Consider the following 26592-nt stretch of genomic DNA (forward strand, 5'->3'; position numbering starts at 1 on the left):
CTTGACCCCCGCACCCCCCCCCCCCCCCCCCCCCATTTGTATGCTTGCTACCAGGGTCCTCTTAATCTGGTTCATCTTCATTTTTTAAATTCAAAAATACAATTTGGCCTTGTTTTGATTCATTTTACTGAAAAAGTAATCAATATAATAGTATAAGCAATGGTGTAAGATCAGTCAAAAAGCTCTGAAATGTGGATCTTCAAATACCACAGTTCCATGACCTAAATTATAGAACTTCTGTACTCATTGTTTCTAATTACATGAGGTATTTTTTTCTTAAGTGAATTACTGGAGGACTTTGGGAACTGATGTATTGAGAAATAGTACATCTGCAAATCTTTTATCTATTTGCTGTTGTTTGGCATGTATCTACATTTAGATATGGTATAAATACAGGATTTCTGAAGAATTTTAACAAATTCTGACTTTCCTTACTACTTGTGTGTAAGCTGTCTTTTATGGAGGGAGTTCCTGTGGATTCCAGTTTTTTCCTGACTGATTCAGGAAAGCTCTCGAGTGAACAGGGAACAGCCTGCAGGAACAACAGTCTTGTAAACCAGACAAGATCATTCACAGAGAAAATGGATTTTGCATCAACCAGAAGTGCATTATGCTGGTTTCACTGCCTTCTTGAGATCAGCCTGTGGCTCTTCAGAGTCTTTCTAGAAGTATAATTTTGTTTCAAAGAATGTCTTACAACAATTCATCAGGCCTGCTTATAACTTTAAAATTCTCTTCTGATTAGTAAATACATTTTGAAATTTGTTGGCAGGTTAGGATCAGCCTTGCTTAGTGTGTCCCTAGTTCACATAGGAAAATTTTGCCTCAATAGCTGTTCCAACCAAAGCAGTTCCCTTGTGGAACTGCTTGTGTGTTGACATTTTAGTTCAGAATAAGTCATGCTTGCCAAACAAGGAAAGAAAAAAAACCTTGCTGCTCTTTAGTTACAGTATGCTGAACTCTTCCAGCGTAGCAGAGAGCTGCTTTTCAAAGCACCTATCTGGGTAATAGTCTCATGGATGAGATCCCAGCAAAAATGTCCTAACTTATATTTCCCAATAATAGATTTAAAATTTCGTAAATCATATATGTATGTTTTGCTAAGAGCATGATTTAGCCAGCAAGACTTTTGTAATTCTTATATGACAGAAACTGCAAAATCGCCACCATTCTGCTTTGGGTCTCGAAGTAGATACATTGCTTTTCTTAAGAGAATTCTTCAGGAATTATTATGCCACACTGAGAAATCTCTCCCACCTTGCAGTTCCTTACTGTTATTCTCAAATATTTGTTATTATTGTGCCACTGAAAAAGTCATAGGGAATACTGATATCTCCGCCTTTTTACTTTCTTGTGGTGTCCTGCAGTAAATCTGTATCGTGTTGCAGAAGCTCCTTGCAGTTCTTTTGCTATTGGATCAGATAATAACTTATCAGTTTGTCCTATCAAAAGCAATGAACAAATTTTACATCACTTTGAAACAATTTTCTTGTTGGAAGTCTCCCAGAAGTTTATTGGACATGTTTCCTTATAAAGTTTTTTTTCCACAGATGATTTATTTTACATTGGCTCCACAAAGCGAGTATGAGGTATAAAGGTAGAAGACAGCAGATTCTTGTAAGATGACTTGAAATTTGTTGCAGGCAATACAGTTATCATTTTAATAGTACTTGAAATATGCAACAATCAACAATCCGAGTAAATGACTGTAAAAAATTTTGTGATTCGTGTGCATCAGTGAGACTCCAAGTGAGTCTTGTGTTTACTGCTTTCTTGCTGGACAGACTTCCTAAGAATACTAGCAGGCTGAGGCTTATTTAATGAGCTAATTGATGGGATCTGGTGCATTACAGGACAGTGAAGCTCAAGAGACCTGGCATGCCTTTAAGAACAGCCTCATTGGAGCACAAAAACAGTAGTCCATACAAATGCTCAGGAAAACGAGTAGATGTGTAAGTAGAACAGTGTGGAGGGAACTCATGGCCAAGCATCAATGCAACAGACTTGTGCACGAGGTAGAAGTGAGGACAAACTTGCTCAAGGATATAAAAATACTCCCTGCATATGCAGAGATGGTATTAAGAAAGCAAACTTTTCACTAGAGTAGAAACTGGTGAGGAACATCAAAGTCAACAAGAAGAACTTCCAGCAATTTAAGAAGAAGAAACAAGGGAAATATGGCCTCACTGCTGACTGGGACAGGTGAATTAGTAACAGTAAATATGGGCTAGGCTGACACACTTGCTGCTTTCTTTGCCTTGGTCTTCACTAGCAGGGTCTTCTAGGCCTTCATACCGATAGACAGGGCCCAAAGTGGAGTGTAACTATCAGTAGTGGAAGAGGGTTGGGCCAGGGATATGGAGAAGGAGAAGGATACGGAGAAGGCATCTTTGCACACTGTTGGGTATAGGGTGCAAGTCTTCCAAAATTAGGAAAGCTAGTGAGGACTTGGAAAAAAGAATAAGAAAGCCAGTGAAGTAAATGGGATTAATGTGAATTGTTGTTCATAGTGTTACTTTTTTTCAATTTTTCAATATAAAGTCTCTTGCATTTGGCTTGTCAACAGCCATGAGGTGTTGTTGAAAGTGACATCTCTTGCCGTTAAAGAAGCTGGACAATTACAAAGTTATGCACCGATGCCTTCTGCTTCTGAATTCCTGAAAAACGTGGTTAGCAATATGGCAGGTTGCAAACCAAATTTCCTCATAAGAATTAGCGTCATGGATTGGAGCAAATGCCTTTTGTACTTAAGAAATGCACACACTTGAAATATGCAGGGACAAATAAAGAAGGAAAGAAAGACAGGAAGGCAGAAGCAAGAAGATCATTAGGACTGTTATACAGTCAAGATGCTGGCTTTTTGGAGTGGATCACAGTTCTTACAGATTTCAGCTTTTTAATTTGTGACAGTATGTGCACAACCGTTTCCCTGTTATTCTACCCTTCATCTTTGATGGTTTTAGATAAATCTGAAGATGATATTGAAAATGATGAAAATATAACTTTTAAGGAGGCAGTGAGAAACCTGATAAAATTTGTCATATATACTGTCAGCGCGTATTGAAATAAAATATTTAATTCCCTGTGTGCATCATCTCTTCTTATCTTAGTACTTCTCGGAAAAATGGTTTTACCATCCGTCAAACTCAGGTGCTTATCTGCAAGACTGGTGGTGGTTAACAGAGCACAGTGTTGAACACTCAGCAATGGAAGTTTGACACAATGGTTAAAGAATCAAGAGACAGCAAGATCTATATTTGCCCTTTTGTTTTTCTTTCTGATCAATCTGTATAAAGTTCCTCTAGATATCACAACTTACAGATATTTCAAGTTAGGATCAGGTATTAGAGTCCGAAAGAAAACCAGACTGATCTGCCACAAAAGGTTAGAATTCGTTAATACTTTTCTGGACCCATCGTGAGTTGAGTTTATGGATTTCAGTCTGTGCTTAAAATCATGACGAGTATTTCAATGAGATGACAAAACAAGCCTGGTGCTGCTGCAGACTTATTCCTAAAAATTCCGTGCTACCTTTCATCATCAGTATTATTCTCTGTATACACCTGTTGTATGGAGGACTGGCTGAACTGAGTTTGTATTTTGAACAGACCTATAGCCCTCACTTACCCCCACTGGCAGAAAAAGATCAGCTTTGTGTTTACTCCTTTCCTCACCGCGTGCCCAGACAATTCTTGGTAATGGATGTATGTGGGGCCCAGATTAAGGACTGCGTCTTTAGATACTATATTATGTTGCAAGAACAGATTGCTTCAATAAGGGAATGTAATGCAATTTGAAATGAATTTCCTGACGTGTGGAGTACTGTAGTATTCTCATCTGATATGTGCCTTCACATTCGCAAAGGATCCAGATCGTTCCGTCTACATCCAAAGATAACTGTGGGAGTGGTGTAAGACACAGTGGTTTAGTTTCATACGTAGCTTGGTGTGTGCCCATGTCAGCTTCCTTCAAATACCGCTCTTTTGGAAAGACCAAACCATGAGCAGTAGTGTGCAGCAACTTGTCCCTTGGATTTTGGTTTCCTGTCTTGATGAGTTTATTTGTAAGGGCTTCAGCTATTTATTATGGTCCCTTCTTTGCTTAGTTATATGTTCAGGAGAAGCCACTTCATCCAAGAGTCACCTCCAGCCCTTTGAGACTGAGTGATCATTCTACCCATGTGTAAGAAATCTTGCTTGAAAGATGTTCAAGATGTTTGTAAGAAATGAAACCCTGGCGTTTCTTTTTTTGTTGTTGGTTTTTTTTTCTTCCGCCGTTTCAATGCAGCTGATGAACCTTTAGCATGTCTCATCTTTCTGAGCAGGCATGCCACTTGTTTTAAATTATGAAGTTGGTTAAGAAATGGTTTGTTGTTTGTCTCTCTGAAATTTGTTTTTTCATGGTCTGCAATATCAGTTCTTCAGAGGTGTGCTACAATAGGAGCTCTCTCAGGGAGGCTTCCAGAGCTAATTTGTGCTTTGGCCAGATTGTTCTTCAATTACTCTTTGGTAAGATTTCCGTGCCCAATGTCCTGTCATAAGCTCCTTGCATGGAAGGTGGCCAAAGCTGGAGAAGGTCAGTTGAAGAAGAAAATTATTAATTGCTTTCTAGGGGAGTCTTCTGAAGCAAAAAATCTTAATAAGGCTTTATTTGTTTCCTGTGACCCTGTCCTTCTCCCTACTCTTTCTAGACAGTTGACCTCGCTGCTGTCAAATCTGAATTAGATTTACTTTGAAAAATATACACACTCTGCATTGGTTTGTTATTCACCTATTGAGACAAATGATATTGTTGATAAAACAGAATTTTTCTGTGCCATAAACCATAGTTATACAGTAAAGTGTTAGAAGAAAAGAAAGATATCATTTGTTGTTCAGGCTTTCTAAAGGTTTGACCTTGTATTTCAATATTTTTTTGTGCTTCTGCATACACGTCATATTTTAATAGGTTCTAATGCTCTCATGTAGTATGTTCCCGTCTTGACTTACTGCACTAGTAGAAATGTGCTGTCTGATGGTGCTGTGTTGCTTGATCTCTATTTTTCGTTTTTAGAAAAATCAGCCAAGGTGTCACTAAATGTATGATATTTAAAAGATATTCAGCACTGCTTTTATTTCATGTCATGCCAAGTTAAGGACTTGTTTTATGATTTACTTGAAGTCTCAAATCTGTTCTTTCAGAACTGGTAAGCTGAATTGAGGTTGTATAGCAGTAATGCACATTCTTGCTGTCAGAAGCATGTGTGGTTTTTTGTTTGTTGGTTTGGTTTTTTTGTTGTTCTGTTTGTTTTTGTTTTGTTTTCTTTTTTTAATTTTAAGAGAATTGTTTAGTAGTAGCATTAATACAGAAACATTTCCTAGCTGACAGCAATGATTGTCAGAGCAGGTTTTCAACATGCCATGCCCATGTTGAATTTCCAGCTGCAGAAAACTGAAAGAGTTTAATGCAGTTCTATTAAAAAGACAAAATCTTATCTGTCAGTCTTTCAAAATATTATGCTGACATAGGTGCCTATTGTTTATTGTTAGTTTTAACATGGTAGTAGTCTTGAAGCACTCTGAAAACCCATGTGTTCACAACTGCTTATTGGACCATGTAGCCCAATTCTGCATTTTATACACAAGTGCTACAGCAAAACATTTTAAATGTAGATTCTCAAAGCAAATTTGTAATTTCACAGCCTTTAGGTATTTCACAGCTTCTTACAGCTTGTTATTACGTAGACAGATGTTTGCAGTTAATTCAGTTGTAAATACTTACAAAAAGATATAGGTACACAGAGAGTGGGAGAGACAGTATAAAACAATGTTTGTTTATATATTTAGAGTATAGAACAATGTCTGCACTTATGAAGCTGATGTGTTATACAAAAGAAAATAAACTGAAAAGAATATAAGACTGTAATAGCTAAATGTACTCAAGTTTACATAGTTAATATCTTTTTGTACAATGCTCCTGTTAGTATTCACATGACCACGTGTGAATACTAACAGCAGGTTAAATTCCTTAGTCTGCAGGGTGAAGTGTTACTGCAAGACGTTAGAACATTACACAGTAGAAGACATAGAATTTCCTTCTGAGCATTATAAAGAAAGAATTTTTTTTTCTTTTCCAAAACTATTTCTGGGGAGATTAATATTTGGGGTAGAAAATATTAAATAGAATATTCATTTTTCTGAAACCTGTTGTGTTTAATTTAGCCTTAAGATAGAAAATACATCCATCTACATGGCTTTCAAGTGTCCCATGGCTTTTAAGTACATCAAGCAGGTTTAGAAAATTACTGGTTTATAGCAGACTTGTGTCCTTTAGTGCCTATGCAGTATAATACTGCTGTGTTAAAAGCACTGAGTCTATCAGATGCTCCTTCAGGCACTGTATAGCAGAGGGCAGAATAGAGCACTGTTTGCATGAGTGATGAAAGCAAGCTAAAACTAAAATATTTACAGCATTTTGATGTTTAAGAAAATCACGTAGCTGTATTCTAATTTTCAGAGCAGTGGAAAGAGTTCTGTGTTGGAAAGTCTTGTGGGGAGGGATCTGCTCCCACGAGGTACTGGAGTTGTCACCCGGAGACCCCTTATTCTGCAGCTGGTGCATGTTTCCCCAGAGGATGGTCGGAAAACAGCTGGAGATGAAAATGGTAAGTGTGATCCAAGAGTGTGTTTTGCCCACTAGGAAAGAGCCTTTTAATCTCTATTGTTCATTTGACTGAAAAGTCAGTTGTTGTAACCTTAACACTGGAGTGTGCTTTTTAAAATTTACTTGGAAGAAAACGCAGCTGTTGTCACATCTGTTCTGTCCATTTAGCAAATGTCACCAAGTCAAAATCTTTTAGATATTCAAAATATCTTTAATGTTTTAAGCTCTCCTGTTTCTTCTTAGGAAACGCTTTTGGGAAGAGCAGGCCAAAGACAGCATTTCAGTTACAGTTATGATTGTCTAGAGTGTAGAGAACATGTGGTTTTGTGTGTGTGTTTTTCTTCCCCTTCTCTTTTGCTGTATGAGTAACGTTTTACCTTGGGAGGATGAGTACATGACTTTTTCGGATGTTAGGAAATAGATCAACTCTGGATAGAGTGGAAGAAGTGAAAACAAACTTCTAGGAGGTACAAACAGAATTTAATGAGCACGTTCTGTAGCTTACAGGTGCTACGTTACTGGGCTGCACTGAGAGATTCCAAGAGCATCAGGAACAACACTTCAGATATTCTGAAGCTGTCTGGTTTGAAGCTTGTGTTTTCTGTAGTGTTTCTACATTATCCTTCAGCAGATGCAGACAGTAATCTCAGTTGTCCCTTGGGAGTTTAAATGCTCATTCTTTACTAACTAGTGCTCTTGATCTTATGAAAGAGCAGTAGGGGCATATCCACCCTCTGATCGTAAGATAAATCTTAGCTTTTTGATGTAGACAGTAAAAAGTACACAGGCTTTTGATGATGTGATAAACTTGGGGCTATAACTATTAATTCTCATTGTGTTCATTGTTTTTGGAATTTATTTATAGCAGTACTAAGTCAAGGTATCAGAAGTTCTTTAGAGCGTTTGTTTTCATGTAATATTTATAGCCTTTGGTTTCTGAAGAACAGTTACTAATACTGTGCAGTTTAAAAGGCTTAAGCTCCAATTCTCATTATTGCTGCAAGCAGATAATTCAGGTTCTTAACAATTAAAAAGTTTCAGCATGCAATCCAGGGTGTGTTGGATTGTGAGAGATTGTAGGACCGTTCAGGTTGGAAATGATCTCAGGTGGTCTCTAGTTCAACCTCCTCCTCAAAAAAAGGGCCAACTCTGAACTAAAGACCAGGTTGCTCACGGCTTCATCCAGTTGGGTCTTGAAACCTCCAAGGGTGGAGAATTCAGAGTGTCTCTGGGCAGCCTTTTAGAAATGGCATGTTTGATCTCTTTAAATGTGGTTTTACGTTACTTGCATTGTGCAGTGTATAGTTTTTAGTACTTTTCAGAATGCTCTGATTTTGAGTTATAGGGTAAAATATGATTTTGTTCTGCTCTGCAACTTCACAGGTATAAAAGAAGATTTTGTAATTATTCTGAGTCAAGGCAGAACCTTTCTGTTGTAGGTTGCATTTGATCTGGCGATTCAGATTTTAAATTTTTAAATGGGGTAATGATAATATTTCACGATGGGCTAAATTTCATAATTTTGGGCTAAATTAATATTTATGAGGCCCATTTAGGTCTTTGGGGAAAAAATCAATATGTAACATGTATGTTATAATCTCTTCCTGGTGTTCTTTTGAGAGAGGCGTAGGCTTGTTTGATAAGAACAGACAAACCCTTATGACTTATAGTTGTATTTGAAGTGCCTCTCTTCTCCCTCCAGAATTCAGACAAGTTGTGATCTAAATGGTTTTGTCGTTGACCTGGTTTAGCATATGTACAGACTGTGGTACTGCATCAGAGAAGATGAGATCAAGTAGCTTGGAAAGAAAAAAGATGGCAACCTCTTATCCTGGCTGTGCTGTCTGACATTGTAATAAGTCACTATGCTGTTAGGGGTCATATTTTTATTTGTTATGAGGTGGATGTTAAGGTAGGGTTCCTAGAAGAAAATTTATCCATAGTCTTGCAGAAAAGGATTTTCTCCAGATGAGGGGTTTCTTCTTTGCAAATTAAATATTAGACAAGAGAGTATCAGTCTCAGCATGCCGCTTTCTGAATGTGCTGGTAGTGGACTCCGTGCACAGATATTTTTATGCAACTGCCTTTTTGTTTGTGGTTTCTCACGTTTATCCATCCTAACACCTAAGATATCTCTGCTGTTCCACAAAGTCACTGATACCCTTGTACGGTGGTCACTGCAATAGATGAAGATAGTTAGAAGACAGCAGAGAGATGAATTTGCAGTTTAATACGAAGTGGTGTGTTTTCATAACATGTTTCAGACTGATATATATATTCTACAGGGATGTGTGTGGTTTTGTCTAATTATCCTTTTGCTGTTTATTGTTAGCCTCTAGTGATTCAGCACATACGGTGTGTTTGTGGTGATACCATGCATGTGGTATTCTCTTATCAAATTGCAAGAGAAGCAGTGTTTACGGGAGAACTGGGCCTGCTCTCGTGAATTATTAAATTGGTCTTGTAGCTAAGACCCATTCTAGTAGCTCATCCTTTTGTTAGGAAATGGAAATGGGAAGGGAATGTATGAATGGTCAATTAGTAAACATTTATAGGTTCTTTTTTTTGTCCAAGGTAAGAAACTGAACATTGTTCACATTCTGAACAGATAGAATTGGTATATTACACAGGAATAATTAATACAGATCTGTTGCTTGCTAAATCAACACTGTTTGTCAGCTTTTAGCTCTCTACTTCAAATACAAATCTCTTACCCCTGGCTCCCAAACTGTGGGCTTCTTCGTTGTACTTAGCTTTGTAGAAGCACAAGAGAAAGAGCTTTCACTCAAAAGAGCTTGCTGTTTAGTTACTGTCAAGGATGGAAAAAATGGTACAACATACAGAAGGGTTTGGAAGATGTGCACGTGTTTTGTTCACAAATTGATTTTCATTTTTATTTAGAGAAAGAGCTAGGAAAGGATGAGGTTATGGGGGGAATAAGAGAGTTTGGATGGTAGTCTGCAGGGTCCAAGACTTCTGAAGGTATGGGAACTCAAAAGTTAGGCAAACAGCTGAGATTATTCATACTTTGCTGATTTTTGTCCTTTTTCCTGTTTGGCAAGTTCTCATTGTCATGCTGCAAGAAATCCTCTGTGGTGATGAGCCTTTTATGACTCTGAGCAGCTTCTTGATGCTCTTTTTGTGTGTGAAGAACATTTCTCCTGCTTTAGGACGGGAGAAGAGATACATGAATAACTGAAGTCAGGTGGCATTGTACTGTGTTTGAGTTTCTGAGAGGAACATTGCAGTATAGAAGGTAACAGGTAACAATTTGGTGGAGGACAGTCCTGAGAAAGATACTATAATCATGTCTAGTTTTTCAGTATATTAATTAAAGTTTTCAGGTCTCACTTCAAGATATGAAAAGCTAGAAAAACAGATTGTTGCTTTATTCAGGAGATTTTTTGTTTTTAAAGGTAGGATCTGTTTGGACTTAATAGCTGATATTTTAGTAAGTTCTTATAATCTGTAATACTTAATTTTATAATGACCAAAATGTCATTTCTGCACAATTTTATCTAGCATTGAACCTTGTGTGTAATTGGGTGATTAATTCACCTTAAAGTTTTGCCCAAAAAGCTTCCAGAAAGCAACATAACCAGGGAAGACAGATTTACCAGTGAAACTAGTGATAAAAAAAAAAAAATGTTCTACATGTAAACCAGAACATTAGGTTATTGAATGTAGGCTAATTAGGGTATTTTTCCTTGCCTCAAGCATCCTTGCATTTGGAGTAATGCAAATCCTTCCTCCTTTCTTACAAACTCCCTTGCATTAACTTTGAGCTATTGGGAACTTTCTCAAATATTAAATGGGTGTCAGGACAGACTTCCTCAGAAGGCTGGGGCAAGGGTTTCCCCACTGTATAAAATGAAAATTCTAAAAGCTTATACTTGGACCAGATGAGTTTTTCTGTACACCTTAGGAAACTGCATTTATTCTTTAACTTTTGTTTCTTCTCTTTTTTTTTTTTGTGCACTAAGGCTGAGGTTAAGACTGAGTAATTTATCGTGGCTTCAATTTTGTGTTATATATAGCAAAGAAAACTTGTGGCTTGTTAAAGCTTCAAAAATGTTCAGTCTCCTTTGATCTACAGATGTTAACTAATTAAATTGCGTCTGACTAGAATGCATATTTTTATATGTATTTTTAAATGTTAATAGATTATACTAAACCAAAACATTTATTTATACCAATAACCAAGCCTAATACCCAGCTGCAGATTCCTGTGCCACCACAAAAACAGTAATTTAAGGCTAAAACAGTGTGTCCTAGGTGAACATCATCTTCCTAGGAGGGACATCACAGGAGAGTGCTTGATCCATATCATTCAAATGTGATGGTGGCATTTCTTGCTGTATCTTTTTCTTCCTGGCTTTGTGCCTGTCTTCAGTTTCTTAGATACAATTTTTAAGAGGTGATGAGCAATACAGTCTTGAAGATAACCGTAGTTGTTTCTTGTATGTGCATTTTGTTTTATTTCCTCTGAACTGGAAATAGACTAAGCCTGTTTAATAACCCACAATTAATAAGCCCTTTCATTTTGCACTTATTTTGGAGACTGATATGTAATTTTACCTGTTTACCAACCAAGACAAGCAAAAGCTGCCTCCTAACAATGGTTTCTTCATAGCTTTTGTGCCTGCAGAACAGTAAGGATAAAAGTAGTTTGTTTTTTAGTTTTATTTTCTTAACGGATCAGTCTGTCTAAATCAGCATATTTCCATTGATGATAAATCTTTGACTTACCCACCTGAGCAAGACATGAAAATAACTCCCCAGATCTATTAGGCTTTCCAAACTGATGAACTGACGGTTGCTGCGCTACTTGTATTTTGTGCCAAACAGGCATGTGCCAAAAATGTCTTCATCAGTTTGTTTTGATTCTTGCACTTCTGTGGTGCTCCACTGGCATCACATACAATACAAATACAGAGTCGTAAACTCATCAACTCTTCAATAAAAAGGTTTTTTTTTATTTTGTAATGGGATTTTCATGAACGTTTTCAGAAAATGAAAAAGTTGAGAAGTGTGATAGCTAATGTTGTCTCTTCTAAAATCTGTCTCAGAACTGCCATAATTGGTGTTTTAATTGAGCAGTAGAAAGATTGATGCAAAACCTCAAATTTCTTTCCCATACAGTAATATTACTTCCAGTGACATTAAAGGTGTTTCCTTACTCCCACATTCTTGCCATGAGTAAATGATGAGAAACATATTTCACCAAAGAAGTTCAGCTTTGCAGAACCTAATGGTGCTGTTTTCTGTGCTCAGATAAAAATATTGTGAGCTGTTGGCATTAGATGAACAGCAATAATAAAGTCATCATCAAGTAAACTTTGTCATATAGAATATCGGATTATTATGCATCATTTGTCAGCGTTTAGTTAAGATCTTATTTCTGTGCATATTGTTAATATGTTACCTGTTCTCATCAGTAGTAGAATAGCATGCACATCTGTCTGCATGCATTTGTGATCTTTGTAATATAGTCTGGTACTGAAAGTTAATAAAATGCTATATTAAATAGTATTAAAAATTTTAAACATCATTCAATGCTGTTTCTCTTTAACCGCAGACCCTGCTACATGGAAAAATCCAAGACACCTTTCTAAAGGTTGCCTTTATCCACTTGCTTTTACTCCCTATGCATAAAGTGCATGCTTATATACACTAAACCACATACATTTCATGCTACTTTGTTGTTGATTACACTTTTATTTTTACACTTCGGCTACTATGGTGATTGATTATTTTGCTGAGTTATTGTGATCTGGTTGATTTTTAGTTTTCTGACCTTGTTGCATTAGAATGAGATGATTTTTGCTTTTCTTCTGTGCCATTGTTGCTTCATAGAATTTCCTGCACTTTTAATTCCCAAATCCTTTAAAAAAAATCTCTTATTGATTAGCGTCTTGAAATTCAACTGGAGTGGAAAAAATGTTTTGAAAAATGACTTGATTGTAGGTGAGCAGTGTGTTTACCGAATGGCCATATTTCTTGTAGACAATCTTCTAGAGCAGATTGCTGTATCGAGGAGCAGAGTGGAAATAACCACCAACAAAAAACTTTGAAATGGAAGTTATCACTAATACCTGGAAACCCTGTTGTGGAAGTGTCAGTATCTCGCAGTGTGATTCAAACTGCTGCCTGCGCTACTGAGCAGGAATTGACAAAACCGCCTTTGCTGTTTTTCTGGGACCGCACTTGAATAGTCCCCAAGTAATTTTGGATGTCAGTGGTGACTGACAATAGTTAAGACGTTTGGTCCTTGACAGATTTGGGAAGAGACATGTTCTCCTAAGACTTCATTGTTATGCAGAATTCTTATGTATTTTCTGTTTGCTTGGTTTGGGTTCTACAGGTTTTTCTAACCTTTTCTTTCAGCTGTAATTTGATCTCACTTGCATGGTAAAAAAAAGATGCTAAAAGCTGGTATTTTTTTGTCAGGTTTTTTAAGCTATTGCTAATAATTCTTTTGGTTTCTGTTGCAAGCCGATAGTTAGTGGACTAGACCATTTCTGAAAAATGGTAGGATAGCTGATTGGCTCAGTCACAATTAGGAAGGTGGACCTTATGTAAGAGAGACAAATTAAAAAGAGTAATGAGATGCAATGTTTAAATAAGCAGAATCATCAGTGTATTTGTACTGAACTATTTAACATCTAATTGTGGAAAGCAGACTAATTTTTCTCTTGCTGCTTGAAAAAAGAAACCCATGTTTTCAACAAACATGCTCTCAGAAAAATGTCATCGAAACATCTGCTTCCTTTTCCTCATGTATCAATTATTTGTTTTCAGAGATAGATGCTGAAGAGTGGGGTAAATTTCTTCACACGAAAAATAAGGTATGTTTACTCAGGTAATGGACTAGCAGCATCATAAATATGCTATTGTATCTATACTTAGTTCTGTATCTCTTCCGTTGACTTTCCCAAAAAGGAGATTATTCTACCTCCTATACTATATGCCAGACTATTGAGGATTTTCTGTTTTACTTTTTATGAGTACAAAACTTCTGAAAGCATTCTTTTAATCTCAAGACAAAAAGTTTATCAATGGCTGCCTGTTGTGTGGGTCATTGATTCTGCCAAGTTATTTATCTTGATATTTGTTGTGTTATTTTGTTGATTTCTCTTTTTTGTACCTTGGGAAATTAGAATGGACATTGCAAAAACAAGGAAGTATATAATCACAAGTTGTTACAGTCCAGTGAAGAATTTACTACTTCAGAGATTTATTAGAAAGAGATGAAAAGGAAAGAAGAGCTTAATGCGCATCATGGGGGAGAAGCAGAAACTGAGATGAACTATGACTTCAGTCAGAGAGTCAAAACTTAATTCCTTGCTTGAATAAAGTAATTTTTGTTGGTGGATGAATTATTTCGTAGAATCATAGAATGGTTTGGGTTGGAAGGGGCATGAAAGGTCATCTAGTGCCAACCTCCCTGCCATGGGCAGGGAGACCTTCCACTACACCTGGTTGCTCAAAGCCCCGTCCAGCCTGGCCTTGAACAGTGTTTGTCACTTTAAGCTGATTTCTTCACCTTCTAGGCAGTGCCAGAAATGCAATGTAATGTAGAGAGGAAGGCAGCAGGAACCTGTGCAAGAGTAGCTCTGTACTAGCTTATTTTGGATTGGTGAAAGGAGAATAGTTCTGACAAGAGTGGAAGAACTTTGAAATGAAACTCTGTCCTTGTTCATCCTCTTTGAAATGAGAAGAGGTTCAGGCTACTTGTTTATTAACCTCAAAGGATTGCAACTAGATTAGAAATAGAATTAAGTGTTTGAAATTCACTTTAGGTAAACACTGTTCTACACCTTGTCTGACATTGATGGGGTAATAAGTGCTAATAACTGTCATCTCACAGTAGTAATCAACAGATTAAATACCAGAATTCCAATTTCTGTAATTTTTAGCACTGATGATTGTTGTTGGCATTAGCTTAAGGGCTAACCTGAAGGGCTCACGTTCTGTATACTTAGTTACGGTTTTGCAGTGTCTCTTGGAGAAGAGAGCATTGTTTTGCAATTAGATAAATGGATGCTCTCTTTGATTTTTAAACATTTTTTTTTCTTCTGTACCGCAGATCTATACAGATTTTGATGAAATTCGTCAGGAAATAGAAAATGAAACAGAGAGGATTTCAGGAAATAATAAGGTAACTGTTGCACTGTCCATCTTTGTCTTAGTATAGATTCTCTTGCTGCTTAAACCTTTCTTAAACATTTTGGCAGCTAGAAGTGAAAAGCATTGAACTATTCTAATGAAGAACACAGTAATGCTGCTTGCTATCTTGGGATTTTTTCACAGTGTTCATGAGATAAATGATTTCAGCTAAAAGAAACTGCAGAGAATTGCTGTTGCTTTACTTCAAAGTTTCTGTAATAATGGTGTAGAAAATAACCTTCAAGTTAAACTTGCTTCCATTTTTCCACATACATGGCTTTATGTGTAACTATAAAATTGGGTGTGCTATTCTTACATATCTATGTAATCACTGAAGTATAAAAGCTTTGTGGATTATATTGAGGAGGAAAACAGGGCTGCTTCCAAAGCCAAAGGAATTGTTGGCAGATGTGGCTGGCTTTTTGTCCTCACCACATAGTTACAAGGTGTATGATGGAAGAGAAGTTTTTCTTGTGTGAAACTACAGTTTCTGGCTTTCTAAAGGGTGCATTTAAATAATCCAGTACAGTGATTAATTTTTATTATTAATATGTTTCTAGGGGATCAGTCCTGAACCTATTCATCTTAAGATTTTTTCATCTAATGTCGTAAATCTGACTCTTGTGGATTTACCTGGAATGACAAAGGTAAGATGCAGAATGTTTCTCTCCTGACTCACTGTGAACAGTGTATTTTGAAACAGGGTGTGTATGTTCACTCTTTGGCATTATTCTGTATTTTTAGATAAACAGCTTTCCTCAGGTTAGGTAGTTGGTTATATAAATTTGAGATGTCACCATCTTCTGGGGGAAGATTTGGGTTTCTGGTGCTCTTTGCTGTTGTAAGAGGTAGATTTGCTTAAGTTCTTCCTCTGTGTATATACAACTGAGGGGTTTGAAGCATGCGGGCTGCCGGTTCTTCTGAGTAGAAGAGATAGCACACGGAGTTTCAAAGTTGTACCTGCAGAGAGACGAATAGTTGACAAATTTGAAAATGTTTTCCACGTTGCTTCTCTGGAAGTTGCTCTGCATATTTTGTGTAAGAAGTTATATAAAAAGAGGATACACTAGAAGAAATGTTCAGGTCCTGTTTGTTCAGGTTTTATACTGAATCATTTTCTGTGGCACAAAGATGACAAGATGACTTATTTCCCTGCCTATGCACACATACACACCCGACTCTGCCAGTTGTGCAGGTGGTTTTTGGATACTAAGTCATCTTGACAGCAGTATCAAATAGTTGATTCTTATTTCTATAAGAATGATTTTTATTTTTATACCTTTCAAGATCTTCCTTTTCTTTCCTGTTTGTTTGTGAAGGGGAAAGGAAAGGTCTGGAAAACTTTTATCTTATACCATGGTATAGGGTGTGAACTTTCAATGAGTGGTCTCACACAAGCATAGTTACACAATTTTGAACAGTTCTTTGTTGTTTTTTTCTCTAGGTGCCTGTTGGTGATCAGCCTAAGGACATTGAACTTCAAATAAGAGAGCTAATCCTTCAGTTCATCAGCAACCCAAATTCAATTATTCTGGCAGTCACAGCTGCTAACACAGACATGGCTACTTCAGAAGCACTTAAAATTGCACGGGAGGTGGATCCAGATGGTAAGCAGCAGGAAAAACTAGATCCTGTAGTTCAACTTTTTTTTTTTTTTTTAATTAAATCCTAAGATAAAACTGAAGTAGTTTGAGCAAAAAGTGAAGGGAAAAAACCAAACAAACCCACAACAAAAAACCCCCAACAAATGTCACTGCATTTCCTAGAAAATACAATTATTATATTTGCTTAAAGACTTCCTGCTGCAGTCTCTGCAACTCAGAGAATGCTGTGATGAATTAATATTCAATAGGTTTCTGGCTTACAAACAGGCCAGAAAACTATTTTAGTAGCCATAGGAGCCACTTGTGCTTCCAGAGCAGCAAAATGGCATTACAGAGTGTTGGGGGTTTTGAGAATTTTAGTAGTTTACAGTGGTCTGTTAGGATGAGTTCATGCTTTATTGTCCAATGTCATTTCTTTTAGTAGTAAAAATATGCCATCCTACAGCTAGTAATTGACTGATTGGCTGTTAGTTTAGTGGCTTTTAGTAAGAATAAAATTAATATTTACTATCAGTATCCATTTTGATGGCCTGCCTTTATGTGACAGAACTGATTTGAATTGTAATTTAAAAGAGGATTATAATTTTATATTTACCTACTCACTTTGAAACCAGTCTGAAACTATTGGGTGTCTGCTCCTTGTTTATAGAAAGTGCTATCGACTAATAAATGGTACTGTGTGATTTGAAAGAATATGGAGGAGTATACTTGGAAAACAGATATACTGAGATTAGGCTAAAGTTTAGTGTTGGTATGCTGTACTCTCAATTTTTTCTTCCCATCAGATATAAGATTTCTTGATTGTTTGCAAACTCTTGAGTCTACTTTGCCATGTCTGCCTAAGCCTTTATGGTTCCACAGCCATGTAACCTTGAGGGAGAACCTCTTCTGGCAGTCTTCTCGGTCAAATTGTCCTGGTTCAAGGCAGCAGACCCTTTCCTTTTAATGTACCCCTGTAAAAATGATCAGCTGTGACTTTTGGATCACTTCCCAAAATTCTAAAGCTTAAAGGTCTGGAGAGGCAGCTCATGTTGCTGGTTCTGTAGGAATAATGGTATGTAATGAGAACTTGAAATAGTGAAGTAGGTAGACTCTCTGACTTGCATCATCTGAAAGTTTCAGGTCCTAAGAATCTACTGATTTCCCTGAGATACTGGTTTATTTTTAGACTCAAAAAGTGTTGTTATATTTAAAAAAAAAGTTATTGCTGTGTGTTTTTCAGACCCAAGAGCCCAGGAGATATTGTCTCAGACAAATCCTGTGTGTGTTAGCCTACCTGTTTAGATGTGCAATATTTACCTGTTTAATGAATTTAGGTTACTTTTTCCTCCACAGTGTCCGATAAGAAGCTTAGTTTTAATTCAGAAAACATTGAGTCACATATTCAATACAAATATGTTTCATTAACAAAGTTAAATCTCCTAAAGCTTCTTCAGTGGATGGATTTCAAGCTGTTCAGTCCCTTGGGGCTTTCAGCTGTGTATTTGATCCACTATGCTGGGAGTGGGTCTGTTGCCTCTTTTAGCAGCTTCTCCAGGGGGCAGTGGTATTTCAAAGACAGTTCTAAACAGATTGACATTATGTCTGGTCATACATATATGCTACAAATATGTTCAGTCCACTCACACTTGCGAATCGCCTGCCTTAGTCTTCTCCATAAGTGCTTAGTAAGGCCTCTAATCTCGTGTAGTGTGCAAAAATCTTTATTGTAATCAGTAATGACTATAACGTCAAACTGCATGGTGCCTAAACCTTCCTCTTTAACCAAATCTTTGTGGGGAGCACTACCTGCCAAATGTTTTCTTATACTCCTGTTAATAAGGGGCTCCACATGGACTGATACCACATGGTCTTGTGCTCATCTTTGCTGGTTTGCAGCATTACACTTCATGCAACTGTCTGAGGAACTTAATGAAGGATGAGTTTTAGCTACCCTGATCAAGACAAAACATCTGTGTGAGTTTTCCTTTTGGTAGGTCGGAGAACCCTCGCTGTTATCACAAAGCTGGATCTCATGGATGCTGGCACTGATGCTATGGATGTGCTCATGGGAAGAGTGATTCCAGTCAAACTTGGCATCATTGGAGTAGTGAACAGGTCTGTGAGCACACTGAAGCTATTTTTAAAACTGTGTTAATATGAAGTAATGCTTTTGTCTTTTTAAACCATGAATATGGTTTTAAGAATAAGGTTACTTGATGTTGAGATAAACTTTTGAATAAGCAAGCGAGAAGGTTGTTGCTCACTTCTCAAAAGCCTGTCTGTTCTTCCACTCAACCAACTGCTAATTTAGAAAGGAGTAGGAACAATTATTTTAAAAGAACTGTAGCGTCACTTCTTTCCAGTGTTGTTTTTTAGCTTGAGGAATGTTCCTGGTCAAGCTGTTCACATTAGCACTGATCCAGTACAGATCTTGCACATATTAGTGATAACTGCATATGGCTATAGTACTGTTAGCTTCATTTTTTTGCATTAGCTAGGTCAAATCTCATGTAGTTTTGATAAAAGTGCTGCTTAGTCTGTGTACATCTGCTGCCCACGCTGATTTGTTGACTGTGTTGCATGGGACAACAAATAAAACCCTTTATTGTGTAAGCAAGATGAGTTATGTGTGTAAAGCAAAAACCAGTTAGATGTCCTGTCTAGAGAAGGAGGAGTGTAAATTGTTTTTACTTTGCATCTTTTTAATAGTGCGTAACTCTGCTTTTTAACTTCAGGAGTCAGTTGGATATTAATAATAAGAAGAGTGTAGCTGATTCCATTCGTGATGAGTATGGTTTTCTTCAAAAGAAGTATCCTTCCCTAGCCAATCGAAACGGAACCAAGTATCTTGCTAGAACACTGAACAGGTATCATGTATTATGTAAAATAAAATGTATGCTTTTAAAGATACTCTAAGATATACATTTGTGTGTTAGAAATATGTGTAAACATTACTTTTACTGCTCCTTTCTTTATTGGTGCTGTACAGTGATACATTAAGGAAAACTCTGGTTCCAACTTCAGTTTCTGAATTTACTGTAATTTTCCTGAGTAAATGTTTTACTTTGGTGATTACTGTCTGTCTTCTGTTTTGATGGATATCATAAAGCTGAAACTACTCCCTTCTAATGAGGGACTGTTTTCTGTTTTTAGACTACTGATGCATCATATCAGGGATTGCTTGCCAGAACTGAAAACCAGAATCAATGTTTTAGCTGCTCAGTACCAATCGCTACTGAACAGCTATGGGGAACCTGTTGAGGATAAAAGTGCCACTTTATTGCAGCTTATAACCAAATTTGCCACAGAATATTGTAACACGATTGAAGGAACAGCAAAATACATAGAGACGTCTGAGCTGTAAGTACCAAATGGTTTTCTAGAATATTGACTGAGCAGTTAGATTGACCCAGTGGCTCTTGCTGGCTTTCATTGGCAATAGCACTACACTGGAGTGTAACATACTCAAAAATACTTGAATCCAAGCAACTTTAAGAAATATTTGCAATGAGAGCTTTTTTCTTGTTTGCTACTTCAGTTGTTATTTTATTCTTTCAGATGCGGTGGAGCCAGAATCTGTTACATTTTTCATGAGACCTTTGGAAGAACTTTAGAATCTGTTGACCCACTGGGTGGCCTTAACACAATTGACATTCTGACTGCCATTAGAAATGCTACTGTGAGTGTTCTCCCCTATTGCTAAGTGTAGTAGCTATATGTTGGATTTGAAGATAAAGTGTCAACAATTTTTGCTCTTCGAGTGACATGGATTAATGATCTCATCTGAATGAGTTAATATGAAGAGGCTGAATCCTGCTTTTTGGTATTTTAAGTGGAAAAATAACAATATCCAAATTTGCAACCATTATCTTAAACGGAATGAGTTTAAGGTGAATGCTTACATCTCGTTACTGTTATTTACAGGCTGAAATAAAGCTCAGGCCCAGCTTTGGCAACCCTATGCTGAAGCTATTAGGTATTACAGAAATGGTGATGGAAGATTGCCTCTGCATTTATTTCACATTAAACACTTACTTTAGTTATGAAGACTCAGACTGAGATGTATGGACTGGGCCACATTCAGATACTTTAATTCTAGCTAAGGGACACAACTCTTCAGTGGTTCAGTGTTTACATGACAGTCTTGGTTTCTTGTGAATATGGGAGCTGGTGTTGCTAAGAATTAACAGAGTAAGTTCACTTTTAAATTTTGCAGTATATAGAATATTCACTCCTTAGAGCTTGACTTTGGATGTCAAACTCATAAGTCTGCTTTTGTACTGTGTTCTTTTGGGTGTGTACAGGCACTCAGGTTTCTGCACAGTCAATAAGTACTCTACAGGTCATTTAATTAAAAAAAAAAGATATTTAAGGTAAAAAATGTTTTATGCATAGCTAAGCATTGGTCTGTATGGTCATAAATGAAATTATCTCAAACACTAAATCAGTACCACTGTGTTATGATTATACTTAACAGCAAACCCACCTACTTTGCAGTAAGACGTGTATGCCCAGGACTGTCAAATAAAGAGTGGTAACTTTTCTCTCTAAAGTTAGGAAGATAATGGCTTTGCCTTATAATAGATTTAGTTTAAACTTGGATCCAAAAATGTGAAAAAATTGTTCATAGTTGTAAGCTTAGAGTGACATTAGTAGGTATAAATCATCAAGATTCTATAAAGATGCTGCTTAGTTGTTATTTATCACAGAGTTTGTCTTACAAATAATAATTTTGTTTTATAACTTTTATATTTAATTATTCTTGTAACTTATTTTACTCTTAAGACCTATTCTGAGTGTTCTTTTGGGTGCGAGCACTGTGACCTGATTTATTCTGGGCTTCATCAGATGCTACTTCTCAAAAATGCTTATTGTTTTAATACACAGTTCAGCAGCTTTTCCCCTGCTTTTGAACTAGGGTCCCCGTCCTGCCTTGTTTGTTCCTGAAGTTTCATTTGAATTGCTGGTAAAAAGGCAAATCAAACGTTTAGAAGAGCCCAGCTTGCGCTGTGTGGAGCTGGTTCATGAAGAAATGCAGAGGATTATCCAGCATTGTAGTAATTACAGTACACAGGTAAAAAAGCATGTTTTGGATTTATATTTGTAATTATTGGGCTTTTTTTTTTCCCCTTCACTTCCCTAAAAGATTCTGGAAGTCTAATCAGTATTTTTTTTGTTTTTAGGAGTTACTGAGATTTCCTAAATTGCATGATGCCATAGTTGAAGTAGTAACTTGTCTTCTGCGTAGAAGACTTCCTGTCACAAATGAAATGGTAATTTCCTATCTACTATAATTTTGCTGGAAAAAGTGTGTGTTTTCTGGATTCTTTCTTGATGCTTCTGTTTTCTCTGTAACGTCAGGGACCCAAGTTATTAAAGGAATCTTACCTTGTATTTGTTAAGTAGCTAGATACTTAATATCTAGATGGTTTGAAATTTCTACACTAGTAGATAAAAAACAAAGGGGCAAAGGGGTGGGGGGAGCCTTCTTCAGGTTGTTGTCCCCTGTGTTTCAATTTAACATCTCCTAGTCTTTCTGATATATTTCCCTCTCTTGTAACAGAAGCTGTGCATTTGCTGTAGAGTTCGGGATGCAATGATGAAAATTAAATTATAGTCCTTACTCCGTGTGTTTCGCAGATAAAATCAACACCAAATGTTGATTTTGCTTGTAATGCCCTTTAGTGAGAACTAAAAATTCAACTTCTAGCTTTGAGTAAATACGTTTTAATGCAGAAGTCTGCTTTAGTCTGCTTATTGGGGAGGAAACAAAGTCTTTCAGTATTGACTTTGCATATGTTTGACGTGAAAAGCAAAAATTGTTCTATATGCTCACTGTCCCCAATAGTGACCCATCTCTTACTGGTTCAAATGTTGTAATATCTAAAATGGCTTAAGGTCTGAATGTATTGCAATGAATGAATGAATTCCCTTCTTGCCTTCTGGATCTGAACTTCAATGTCTTTGGGGCAGTAAGAACAGTCTTTTGCTGTGGACAGTGAGCTTGTGCTTTCTAGCGTTGTAGGTTATTGCTCATCGCTAGCATTAGATTTGCTCACTGAATTTTTGAACTGTGAATGATGTTGCGTTGCAGGTTCATAATCTAGTGGCTATTGAATTAGCTTATATCAATACCAAACATCCGGACTTTGCTGATGCCTGTGGTTTGATGAATAACAACATAGAGGTAAGAAAATACATTCTCTTAAAAAGGTCTTTTGGCTCCCTTAAGTGGGAGCCTAAGTAATTGGTAAAAGAACAAATGCTTCAGTTGCTTTCATTGAAGCACACTTCTACATTTTGAAGTATAAAAATGTGGTATGTTACAAATATGGTGTATTTTCTTGTGGTATGTTGATTTGTTAGATTTATATTGCATATTAAATTGGGGAACAGTGGTTGGTATTTCAATGAAAACAATTCTGACTGTATTTCTGTCTGGAAAATAAAATGGGTACCTAATTGGGTATTTACTATTAGGTGAAATTTTTAGAAGAAAAACTTTAAGTAGTTGTGAAATGCTCTTTCATGTTGAAGTAACTGCATTTTGTCTCTGACAGAATGAATCAATAGCTATAATGTTCCTTGCATTCATTAAAGGATAATAAAAGTATTGTTTTCTCTATTTAGGTTCTAATTTCTATTTCCTTTTGGCATTGTTCTCGAATATCAGTGTTACCATGCTTCCCTAAGCAATTTTCTCCATCAGTCTTCCATCAGCCTTTTCCAGTTTCAGTAGTCTGGTTTTTTTTAAGCCCAGCTTTGATTGATAATACTGGTTGCTGTCATCATTCTATAGAAGCAGTTGTTCTACAACTGGTCCGCTCAGTTCTTTCTTGCAATCTGATTTTGTTGCAGTATTTCATCCATCTAAGAGCTCATTAATAATCTTGTGTTCTCCTGCTTATCCAACACATTCCTTCATAGCAGTGTTCTTTATTGAGATGCTTGTGTTATCACTTCTGCTCTTCAGTTCTGAGCGTTTACTTTCTTCTATACAGAATTTTCTATTGACTGGGTATGCAACTTAATTTGCCTTGGTAGACTGCTCTTGAATCTAGTTCAGAAACAATGTGTATGCAAACTGTCATGAGTACTAAAATTAGGACTTTGTGAAGTTGAACGTATGAGATTATTGTGTTACTGTGTGTTATTTAAACTAGTTCTTTCCCAACATTTTCTTGAACAGGACATTGAAATTTTTGAAGAAATAAAGCACGTAAAACATCTTATCCTTATTCAGTGGACAATCAATTCTTAATTTCAAGAAAAATCAGACCTTTGTTTGCCCTGATTGCTTCAAATTCTGTTTCGTTATAAAGTGAATTCTGCCTCCTCCCTCCTTTTGGGCTAATCGTAGTTAAACCTGCTGGCTGCAGGATCAAATCCTTTTAGATTACGTTGAAGATTTAAAGGTTAATGAGGGCTGTAGGGTATCTGTGCTAAGCTAAACTGTGTATCTTTGATCTTGGTTTTTAAAGGATCTAGCTTTGATTATGGAGTGTGTTGAAAAATGTTTTGCATAAGTTTTTATATTGAGAATTTACATTTGGCCAGATAATAAGAGTAGTTTTATCCAAATAATTGAGGCTTTCACAGGATCATAATATGACTAAATGTCTCTGGATGAGATGAAGTTACTAATGTTGTCTCTAAAATGTAAATCATCTGTAAAAGATGAATCTTGCAGATGTGTTGATACAGAGTAATACATAATTGAGGTCTTGCTGGATTGTTTTTAAAGGAACAAAGGCGTAACAGGCTAGCCCGGGAATTGCCTTCTGCTGTGCCACGAGACAAGGTAAGTAAATGTTGAATTTTATTTATTAATTTACTGTATTCTACTTTGATCCAATCTGAGTATTGGAAACTTTGATATGCTGCCCTAGTAACAGTCTTGGGTATTGACATTTTTCTTTCAATCTCCTAAGATAGATGTGGAATGTTATTTTCTTCTTCCAAAGATGCGTTTTTTAGCAGATTTTAAATCTGGGAATTCTGAAGACTTGCCTATAAATTTACATTAATATTACACTTATTACTTGAATGTCATCTGAGGTAAGGCTTAAAATGCCTGCAGGTGTTAAGGATGGAGTCAGAACTTGCATGCATAAATATATGGCTGAGAGACACTGATTTCAAAAGATAAACAAGTGATTTAAAATATTCAGTGTGCCAGAATAGTGACTTGGTGGTTGGTTATTGGTTTTTTTAAGTCACTCTTAAAGCTGCAGTTTATTGCAATCCTGCTTTCTTTGGGAGAAGATGGTGGAGTTGACGTTTTCAGTGGATCACCATAAGGCCGTTATGCATTCTGTCTCTGGAGCTCGCTTATTTTTACCAGGTTTTGGGATTAGTTCGATGACAATTAAGTTCACAAGTGGAAGAACCAAGTGTCATGGAAAACATTGCCTGGTGGTAGAAATTAATGGTCTGACAATCAGCTGGAATTTTAGACAGTTAGGTATTTAATATTATGAGAAGTATTTAGAATCCAAATATGCTGAACATATTTTAAGCTCCTCACAGGTTGTAGCAGGAGTTACTACAGCTGATAGAAATCAGTTCAGTAAGTTTGTTAGCTTAAAAAGTAAGACAAAGTCCCAGAATGGATCTAATATTACTGCCTTTAATCAGTAGAAGCCAGCTGATGGTGAACTGGGAATTTTAGGTAGCTATCTAGATATTGGTTTCAGTGCTCTTTGATCCTTCTTTTTATTGCCTTCATATTTATATCATCAGTGTAGGAGCTGAAATGAAATTAAAGGCTAGATGAGCCAAAAATCTCTTAACTGTCTTGGAGATGTTTGGGTTTTTTTTCTGCTTATATTACTGTTTTGCTTCAAAATACCTTCTTTTCGGGATTTTGAAAGATGCTAGTAGGTAAAAGTGTATGAAATTTGCTAGGTAGATTTGGTGGTCTTCAGTTGAATTTTGTTTTTTTCCCTCCCTGCATTTTTCACCTTCCTTAGTCTACTAAAGCTCCAGGTGCATTGCCACCTGCTTCCCAGGAGGCTGTTACTGCTGCTTCTGCTGAGGCTGATGGCAAGGTCTGTCTTCAATTTTTTTTTTTTTTTCTTCCCTGTATAAGCACTGCATGCACATTTCTGTTGTGGTGCACCGCAGATAGTACAGAAAGCAGTTTGTATTTAGTGCTCTGTCACTGACACATTATGCCCTACAGAGTGTAGATTACTTGGCATTACTGATTTTGGTATCTGCAGTGGCAGGTAAAGTTGTGTCAGTAGGGGGCAGAGTCACTGCTTTCTGTTTCAACTCTTGGTTGCAATATATTGTGGTGCAAGTGTGCAGCATAATTTCCCTCAGACTGTAGTCAATAGATTGTTTGGTGCAACAGTATTGTAATCAAAAGTGTTCAGCATGGTTGTTAAACTGCATGTTCTTAATGTGTTGACAGTTAAAGAAGGAGGACAGAAGATAAGCTAAAAATGTGAGTTTCCTGCTTCCTGCAGGGAATCTTTATAGGCTTTGTTCAAACTGAACCTCCTTTTTGTTGTTCCACATAATCATTCAGTCCCTGGTTTACTTATATTTGTGAAATGTGTTCTGCAGTGGTTGTTTTTTATGCATTAGGTGTGCTGTCTCTCATGTTAAAATAACAGCTCATTAATGTAAAGACTTTTTTTTGCTAATTGCTTTCAGTTGGAGTCATAAAAGATGGGCAGTCACAAGTTTGTGTGTTAGGAGTACCAAGAGGACTCAGGCTTTCTGCTTCATTGCATATGCACATTCACCTTCTAGTGCAAAGCTGCCATTTCTGTCCTGAACAAAGTAGTTAAAGTCAAAATCTAGTCAGCAGTAGAATTTTAACTGTTATTTTAATCAGAGTTTTAGAGGTTCTACACGCTGCAAACATCTACTAAGAAATCAAGAGCTACTGCGAGGATACTGTTGGGATTTATGAAGTTGAAGGAAGCTGTCCAATTTGGCTTAATTTGTATTTCCCACAAAACCTGTCCTTTATGAGGTGACACATACTCAACACCGTTTCTTGTGAAAGAATGTAGCTTGGTTTCTGAAGCTACTTAGGGGATGGAGCAGGCTCCACAGCAATACTGAATGAGAGCGGCATAGGGAGTTTTTCCATTTTGAGTAGCTGTGTTGCAATCAAAAATAATGTAATGGAGCTTTCCTCATCAATGGCTCGCTCTTATTAGTAGAGGTTGATCTGAAT

At 36.8% G+C, this 26592-nt stretch overlaps 1 protein-coding gene across 4 annotated transcripts in view; it reads left to right on the forward strand.

Moving 5' to 3' along the window:
- The window catches only part of DNM1L (dynamin 1 like), a 42393-nt gene that overhangs the window by 6137 nt on the left and 9664 nt on the right, over positions 1 to 26592 (forward strand). Inside the window, exons 2-16 of one of the 4 annotated variants that reach the window (XM_065631651.1) lie at positions 6496 to 6643; positions 12221 to 12259; positions 13444 to 13490; positions 14732 to 14803; positions 15372 to 15458; positions 16256 to 16418; positions 18392 to 18512; positions 19133 to 19264; positions 19551 to 19757; positions 19956 to 20076; positions 21316 to 21471; positions 21581 to 21670; positions 22492 to 22584; positions 24142 to 24198; positions 25370 to 25447. In XM_065631651.1, the coding sequence (XP_065487723.1) occupies positions 6496 to 6643; positions 12221 to 12259; positions 13444 to 13490; positions 14732 to 14803; positions 15372 to 15458; positions 16256 to 16418; positions 18392 to 18512; positions 19133 to 19264; positions 19551 to 19757; positions 19956 to 20076; positions 21316 to 21471; positions 21581 to 21670; positions 22492 to 22584; positions 24142 to 24198; positions 25370 to 25447 (1611 nt within the window). The remainder of the gene's footprint in view (positions 1 to 6495; positions 6644 to 12220; positions 12260 to 13443; positions 13491 to 14731; positions 14804 to 15371; positions 15459 to 16255; positions 16419 to 18391; positions 18513 to 19132; positions 19265 to 19550; positions 19758 to 19955; positions 20077 to 21315; positions 21472 to 21580; positions 21671 to 22491; positions 22585 to 24141; positions 24199 to 25369; positions 25448 to 26592) is intronic. The other 3 variants (XM_065631668.1, XM_065631661.1, XM_065631677.1) reach the window with 3 other exon arrangements.

Source organism: Caloenas nicobarica, chromosome 1 (genome assembly GCF_036013445.1).
Source record: "Caloenas nicobarica isolate bCalNic1 chromosome 1, bCalNic1.hap1, whole genome shotgun sequence".
NCBI lineage: Eukaryota > Metazoa > Chordata > Aves > Columbiformes > Columbidae > Caloenas > Caloenas nicobarica.